This window comes from Gavialis gangeticus, unplaced genomic scaffold (assembly GCF_001723915.1).
Source record: "Gavialis gangeticus isolate Ggan-Ray unplaced genomic scaffold, GavGan_comp1, whole genome shotgun sequence".
Classification (NCBI taxonomy): domain Eukaryota; kingdom Metazoa; phylum Chordata; order Crocodylia; family Gavialidae; genus Gavialis; species Gavialis gangeticus.
Window position 1 is genome coordinate 36,098,477 of NW_017729006.1, and position 8,919 is coordinate 36,107,395.

The window sequence follows — 8,919 nt, forward strand, 5'->3', positions numbered from 1 at the left end:
CTGGGCCCCATCTCAACTTTTGCATTCATCAGTTCCTGGCAATTCATGGCACTGTGTGCCCCATATAGGCAAGGGCATGTTTAGCTGCAATTTCCCCCAATTACATTGCTCGGTTAAACACAAGTAGGCAGCACACAGTTCCTTAATCTCAGTCTATCAGCTAGTTAGGCCTTTCTCTTTTTTACTGTCTTTAGATCTAGTTTTACAACCTGACTGGCTTCAATTACACTTAGACATTTGTGATGCTTTGACCAAACCAATCAAAATGTACCAAAACACTAGTGCTTAGCCTTTGGGCCCCGCAAGCTGAATGAGTGCTATGGGGCCAGTCCATGGTTCAGATGCCTTACAAGGTTGGTGCATGGCACTGGGCCTCATGCTGCCCTAGCTCCAGGCCTTGCACTCTGCTTTGCCCTGACCCTGTTTGCCAGGATTGGGTCACACGCCTGGATTGGGTCTTGTGCATCGCCTTGGCCCAGCCCTACATGCCTGACTTAGTATGCAGGGCCACACTATGTGGCCTGCTGGGCTCCCTGTAGCTCTGGAAATTTGGCAGTAGGGGAGAGGTAATTACTGCTGCTCCTGCACTGCCAAATTCTCAGATTCCTAGGCCAGATGACAACTCTGTGGGCTGGGTCTGGCCTGTGGGCTGGGGTTTGAGCATAGTATCAAAAGGTTCTTGATAAATTCTAATATACTTTAAAAGAAAAACATATTTTGTTAAATGTTTAAAACTCTACATTGAATTGTGTTTTTCATGACTTCACTTTCAAATCCAATGGTATTTTGATGCAACATCGTTTACAACTTACTTCACAAAACACAGATTTGAAATAGCAATCAATATCTAGGGAGGCTCATGGGGTTACATTTGCATTTCAGCTCCTTTTTTTCCTACTCTGGATGCAGTGACCCTTGAACTGACTTGTAAGAGAGAGCAACACAGTTTCTTACAGAGTTTAGGTTTCTTTGAGTGATTTGCCAAGAAGAAGGAAGAGGAAGCAACATCCAATCCTCCTTGAGATACTACAGGATTTCCTCTACTACATACCTCCTGGGGCTGGGCTTTACTGTATCATAGACTCAGTTCTGCTGGATGTATGAAATATGAAGCAAAATATGTCAAGCAGCTATGCTTACAAATGAAAAAGGTTGATTCATGCATCTGAAAGTTATACTAGAACACAAATTTAATAATCCATTAAATACAATGGGCAAAAGATATTTTTCTATGCATTCCCACTTCTACAAAAACACATTTACATAACCCCTATATTTATCTTCATTAATTAAATGAGATGGCATGCAGATGACACTAGTGATTCCTTACCTGTATTGCATATAAGAACACAGTATATCACTTATAGGGGTTATCAAGGAAAACAAATCATTTGCTCAAATACAGTCTCCCTTGACTGTAACCCCCTCATCGCATTTTCCCCTCATGTCATAAGCTTGTCAGCTGTGTCTCATCGCTTAAAGACTGGAGTGGAAGATAGCAAAAGAACATAATGACTTGTTAAGGGGATGTATCAATCATGCCTCGAGAGGAAAGAACTCATAACTCATAAGTAATTACAGAAAAGTAAATGATATTGGTCTCTCCTTCATAGTGGTGTAAATGTCACCTCCAGAACAGCCAATGATGTATTTTAAGGTGTTTAGTTTTTATGCATTTCAACTGTGTTATCACTAGTTTATTAAAATACTATTTTGGGGGGTGGGCAGGGGACCCCCTTTCCTGAACACAAAGCTGCTTCTTCGCATTCTGTCCAAGTTAAAATTCATGGAATGTTAATGAAATTTAAATATTATATACATACACACGTATATCTTTAAAAAGAAAAAAAAAGATTACAGTACCAATCAGCCCATCAATGAATTCTCCTGAAATTAAAGGTATGGTATTAAATTATCATCATCATACCTGTTCTGATTTCCTTCTGTGATCTGATACAAATGATTAGCACCTCCATCAGCACATGCTCTCAAGACAGCTGCAAGTAAATAAATGAAATGTCAAGGAACTGCCACTGTAAACAACATTTTTTATTTGTTCACATAGCGACATGTCTGTGGCACAGATCACAATAATGTTAGGGGACTTTACAATAGGCCTTACAATAGGAAGTATTGTGAGGAGTATTTATCCCAGTTATGTGGGGTAGGGAGACACAAGTATACAGGTTATTCCATTTGCCCAGACTCAAACTTTATGTTTGCAGCAAATAAGATATAGATACCTTCTGGTTTCCAGCTCTTTATCTCAACCATAAAATCATTCTTTGTCTCTCTTCCTTTCTTAGGCATTGTCTAAATACAAATTGAAACTAATGCACATCCCCAAGCAAACACTAACTTCCATGGAGGAATGGTTTATTTCAGTTTAGCTTGTTCCCAGTCAACTTTAGTTAAACAAAAATCACTTTAAAACTAAACTAAAATTGTCCACATGGATCTGTACTTGTTTAAATTTGATTTACGTTCACACCTGAAACATAAGAACATTCCCATGTTGTCAGGATCTTAAGTAACAGAACCTACACAATGACTTTGGCACAAAATGGAATAAGCTATAAAAAGCACTATTGTCTGAACCTGTCCTGCCTTTTTCGCTTCATTTTTTTCTTACATCTCACAAGTCACCACTTGGTAGGAAGCTAAACCAAGACAACAGCCTACTCTACAGACTGCTTGGCTCAAGTGAAATAAAATACATGGGTTATATTTAGGTATTACATCTTGAGCTAGCCTGGTCCATAAGAATTAAAACCATAATCAATTTTGATGTCACCCTAACACCAAACTGCCTTAGGAGATATTTCATATTAAAAACTTAAATGATTTAAATAACACTAACAAGCACATTTTTACCCCAGAGTTTATTTTTAACTTAACTATTATCAGAGTGAAATGTACTCTAATCTGCTAGGCACACAGTCCACTCTCAATGACTTTAACATGCAAATGGCCATTTTATACGAGCATTCCAGCTAGTTAGCAGCAATATATAGGCTACAGGAAATGGATTAGACCTTTGTCCCCAAACCCAGAAGTGAAAAGGGACTCCAATCTATCTGGAAAAAGGGAGCTGACAGTTAGGGAGTCTGAAAAAGCATTTCCAAAGTGGGAAATATGTAAGGTACCCGTGGTATAACAAGATATCCACTGATTTCTGATGTGTCAGCACCTGCCAACTCCATGGAGGTCCCTGTGAGAATAGTTTTCCTATCTTTCTGCTGCCTTTTTTTTTCTGCAACTGCTACTGCATAATAACATTATTCCCCTGTCAGCAACAGCATCTCTCAGGAAAAATATGGATAGGACACTGGAACAGGACTCAGAAAACCTGAGTTCTATCCCTGGTTTAGTCACTAAATTCCTGTGACATTTGGGGGCAAATTGCTTAATTTTTCTGAGCCTTTGTACCTCCTCTCACCCTTCATCTGTTCTATCAAGCTGGACTATAAACTCTAATTGGTGACTGCTTACTAACTGCCTATCTACTGTGGTACACCATTGGCCACAATTCTGTCTGCAGCTCAACTGTAGCTCCTAGGTATTACTGGACAAGAAATGTTAATTTAGAAGCAAAGGAGCATGCCCACAGCCATCCATGTGGACACATTTGCCTCCAGAATGGGAATCCAATCTCTCACAGATCACTAGTATCTGCAGAATCAGGAAAAATGGTGTTAGACACCTGTCGCAGAGCACTCAGGTGCCCTGCGCCTGAGAGTACAAACAGCTTGGGAGAGGCCCCTAGTGGCAAGAAGGGGGAGGCTCAGCTGCCAGTTACTAGGGCAGCCAGAGTCACAGGATGGGGCAAGGCCTAGCCCTTAAGCCCCAGGCGTGAGGCCAGGAAGGCAGTTCCCCTCTGGTGGCCAAGGGAGGGGGAGCTCGGCCAGTGCAGACAGAGGGGAGAAGCCCAACTGCATGAGCATCCCCTGATTGCTGCTACAGGTTGGAGTATTTCCCGGTAGGGATTGTTGTTTGGCCAGACGGTTTAGCTTTTTATGTTATAGCCTGGGGGCTTTGTGCTTTTGGGTTCACTGTTTTGACCACAGGACTGGGTGAGGATATTAGGGGTTGGAGGAGGCCTCATAGATGCTCCATGGTAGCATGGGGACCCTGGCACCAGAGAGGGCGTAGCATTTGGGGTGCATTGACCACAGCCCCAGAGCAAGGGGGGGTGGTGAGAAGCCCCAGAGCAAGGGGGGGCAGAGAAGCCACTTGGAAACTTTACAACTTCACACTGTGCAAACTAAAAGGTCTTTTAAAATACAGGCAGCCCTCAGACTTATGACACAACTGGTTCATCTTAAGATGAAATGTCATAACTCGGAACCAATTTTCCCATAGGAACAATGTTAGAAATGGGGGATTGGTTCCTGAACAAAGGCCCAATACCCTATTTTCATAAAAAATAACCCAGAATTGGTTATTTGTACTCAATCAATTATAGGTGAGTAATATAGCTACATTATTATATTTATATTGTAAATAGCAATGATATTGATTTGGAAGGACTTTTTTTGGGTGACTTTTTGTTGGATTTTTTGAAGGGCTCTTGTTTGGACTTTTTGAAGGGCTCTTGGCTGGAGTCTCCTCTGGAGTCTTGGCTGCAGGTTTTTCTGCTTCCTTAAAGAAAGTGTCCAAGGAAGTTTGGACAGATGGATTCCAGGGAGATGGGTGATGGAGCAAACTTGTTCGCTGGCGTGGCATGGACTCGGATCAAGCATCAAAGTCAAAATTGACATCAAATAGTGGAAACAAGGTGTCAACTTATAAACGTTGTAAGTGACATTTGTTGTAATTTGAAGCATCTTAAGTCAAGGACTGCCTGTAGTTGCATGTTTAGGGGGCCCTAGCTATTTGGAAAAAAAAACTCCATCATATGGAATCCAACTGGCCCCCATGAGTCATTAGCAGAGTAGGAAACAATAGCACAGGTCACTGCTACTTGAGTTAATGGAATAATTCGTAACAATATAAGATTATCGTCACCTGTGTAAACCAGTCACTTCCAAGTAAAGGCGGAGAGGGGGGTGGGCAAGATGCATACTTTGCTAGAAGGTTTCACAATTCACCCACATTGGGTTTCATTCAAAATTCTGGAGGGAAATGTTCTTCATTGGACCAGAGACCTTGACTGCTGTGGTTCCCCTCTAACCTGGCTCTATCTTAATCCTGCCTTTTACTCTCTCCCAGTTGGTAATCCCAGTCTCTTTACCCTTAACAGTCTCATACCCCTGGCATATATACCACTTAAGATGTTGTTCAGATGCAATTAACCAGTTAATCATGTCTTAAATAGCAACTTGGCCACATGTTCAGGCACTTAATGGCATGATAAAATGGGAAACAGGCCATAAAATTATTCCACAAAATATGCCTAATAATTTGGTGGCTGATTTCCATCGCACCTTAAACTGTGGCTGGGTCCCTGCCATGCAGCCTGATGCTGACTGCATAGCAGGGCTCTAAGGGTGGGCTCAGTGGGGCCCCAGGGCTGGGACCAACAATCAGCTGATTGTAGGTCTCAGCCCCAAGGACTGCGCTGGACTCTCAAACTGGTTCTAGTGTGGTTCAGGGGCGGAGAATGACAATCAGCTGATTGCTGGTTCCAGCCTTGGGATCCCACCAGAGTTTCAAACCGGCCCTGATGTGGGCCCAGAACTGAGACTGACAATCAGGTGGTTGCAGTACCAGCACTGGAACTGCACCAGATTCTCAAATTCATTCTGGGACTGCAATGGTTCACCAGGCACCCAGCTTTCCACTTGCTGGTGCAGGGGAAGCATGACCTAGGCTACCCTTAGACTGGCAAGTAGTAATGGTATGACTGGGATCAGATCTCTGAATTGCACATCCTGTCATACATGTGTGGCATGGTAGGAGATGCAATTGGTGGGATTAAGAAACAGATCCCATCACAATTAAGTGAACATGTGCCAGGGCCCTAGTGTCCACCCTCTTTGCCTCATACCACTACCAGTCTCCATACTCAACTAGTCACAGGTTTCCTTTATGGACTTTCTGTGACCCTTCCTTCTAATGTGTTAGCTCCTTGTTCCAGTCTCCTTCTACTGGACCCTCATCCTAATTTCTCTTTCTTAGCTACTTGCTCAGGCTGTTGCAATTCCCACCAGCCCCGAATTACTTTCTCCAGTCTTTTTGATCAAGCCAGTCCAAGGCTCCTCCAATCCCTAGTTCCTGTTTGTCCTTCTCTATTTCCCTTTCATCCTCCCTTAACTTCTACTGGTCCCAGAAGACTTGAGGCTTACAAGACAAGTACTTCTAATTAGTTTGGGAAACCAACTCAGAAGAACAGAGAAAGGTCAAGTGAAGGAGTTCACCTGCTATTTGTGACACTGGGTTGCAACTTCAGAGTGTTACTAGGTATTCACCTAATTTTGAATGATTTATATAATGGCAATGGTAAAAAACATATTTTCCAGCCATAATCATGCTTGGCTGGAAAGATACATTGTTTCTCTTAGATCAAGTTGCCCAGCCTTCTTTAGTTTAGGAGTGGATTCCTTTAATTCCCTTTTATGTGGAGATATTTGTAAAGAGCATTTTGAAGCTTCAGCTAGGGCAGAATTTAGCAGCCCATTCACCCAGTAGTATTCCTTGCAGGGGAAGTACGTAGCACTATGAGCACCATGCTCTATGAGCTATGCTAGCCTTCCGCTAGTTTCAGAGCGTATAATCGTTTTGTAATCTATACACCCAGTAATGTGTGAAACCTGGCTAACTGAGAAATTGCTTTTCTCCTGAGGAAAATGCACAGCAATAAGTTAGCTGAGACATATTTTTTCTAACTATAAGCACAAGAGAACTGCAGGCAGGGCATTCTTAGCAAACAGTCTTTGCATTTGGAACCTACTTCTCTGTTCAGTCCAATCGAGTCCAAGTCTATTAGCTTTTTGGGGATGTTAAAATGCCCATCTGTTTTCCCATGGTTTACATGAATGAGTGTGTTAGCATTCAGAAAAGTTCTGTTACCTACAGCCAGAGAAGACAGTCTATGTTTAGCCACTGCTTTATTTTTAATCGGGCTGGATGTTCAGATGCTGTAGACAGGCATAGCTCCAATGGAGATGCATGACTTCACAACCATATGGCTTTTTTTTCATAAATAAGCATGTATGAAAAAAGTAAAGCAAAATAAAGAGGAGCCAGGAAAAATTAAAGTTAGCCCACACTTACTATGGTACATGCATACGTACTATTTTGACTCTAATGAAGATATCTAAATAAGAATTCTTGGCTCCTGCATACTGCTCACACAGGGCCACAACTATGCAATCTCACAAATTAAAATAGTTACCTTGTATAGCTGGAAATTAAAGTGCTCCCCCACATATTCATTCTTATCACTTCAACAGTGCTGTAAAGTTATTTAGAAAAGCATTTATGAGGTACTGATCCTTTACCAGCAAGTTAATAACTTACATCAGTACGAACCAAAGCCCCAGGTGCTTTAGGTAACCAGCAGGTAATTAACTGATTGGCGTAATGCCAACTGCTCACATTATTTTTAAAACTCTGAATAAAATCTTGCTTGATAAAAAGTAATGATATGTATTAGGTATAAAACCACGTAACACTATTATTTGGGTGGGTTTAAAAGTGATAGTCAGCAATTCTGAACATACAATTCAGTGAGACAAATTCTTTATGAAAAGATAATAGAGGCTGATTTTATATAGTGTCCTCTATATTAAAGATAAAATTGCTTTACAAATGCCAGGTTGGAAGCTGCTTAAGTGTGGCTGTTCCACAGGCATATATAACAGGGTCTAAGCTTTCAGCAGTAGCTCATGTAAAACTGTTATTAATAATAGTTATTATTTGTAGTATAGCAAAACTAAAAGACCCTAACTAAAACAGAAACTACTTTTACTAGAAAGCATGCAAACACAGAGATGGCCCCACTCCCTCCCCACTGAATGTACAACTTAACATGGAAATAATAACAGGAGGGTAAGGGGGAAAGGAGGGGGAACAGAAGCACAGAGTGGTGAAGGATTTAAGGTCATGCCAATGATCAATGGCATATTTATGAACAGAACGTAGTCACAAGTGTTGTTTTTGTTTTTTCAAGATATGGATCATCAGCAAGGGTACAGAGATTATCCTGTATTTTCAGCACCTACCTAGATAGACCATGGTGTAGATTAAGCATTTTATCCAAAGATGGTATCTCGAGGAGTGTGGTCCCATGTGGGCACTGCACTGTAGTATCAGCCCTGTATCTGAATCCAAACTCTGGGATGATGCTTTAAACTTTGGCCTACTTTCCCAGACCTAGAAGTTTCACCATAAGCTACACTTCAGAAAGAAACTCAGCTCATTTTGCAAAAGGACCACCGTCACTATGGGAGAAATGTATCCCTCGTGTTACCTCCAGGTATTTTCCTGAACTCAGAAATGGCTTTGGGCCAAGACTTAAAAGCCTTCTTTAGTTTATAGCTAATCTGTGATGCACAGTACTGGAGGGCTTCTTGAACCATCTGCAACAACCACCAAGCTTCCTGGGAGCTGCAGATACACAGCACAGGAGAGTCTGGAATTCAAAGTGTAGTAAATGTTCCTCAACTCTACTAAGAGACGGCTTTCAGAAGATGGCTTTCAAAAACTCACATCTCGGGTGTTTTCCAGAAACTGACTCCATAACAATACCTAAGAAATAAGCTGAAGACTCAGAGGGGAGGGGAGCCGGGTGTCCAAGGGGAGTGGTCGCTCCTTAAGGCGACGATCCTCCAAGCCCAGAGGAAGGTAATCCCCAGGAGGGTCAAAGGGGGCAGGAGAGCATATAAACCTCCATGGCTCACTAAAAACATCCGGGAATGTCTCCTTGCCAAAAAGGAGGCTTACTCCCAATGGAAAGGAGGGGTCATCACTAAGGAG

At 41.9% G+C, this 8,919-nt stretch overlaps 1 protein-coding gene across 3 annotated transcripts in view; it reads right to left on the reverse strand.

Annotated features, from left to right (window-relative positions):
- The window catches only part of TPK1 (thiamin pyrophosphokinase 1), a 716,169-nt gene that overhangs the window by 438,630 nt on the left and 268,620 nt on the right, over positions 1-8,919 (reverse strand). For all 3 annotated transcript variants that reach the window (XM_019509111.1, XM_019509109.1, XM_019509110.1), the window contains exon 3: positions 1,928-1,997. In XM_019509111.1, the coding sequence (XP_019364656.1) occupies positions 1,928-1,997 (70 nt within the window). The remainder of the gene's footprint in view (positions 1-1,927; positions 1,998-8,919) is intronic.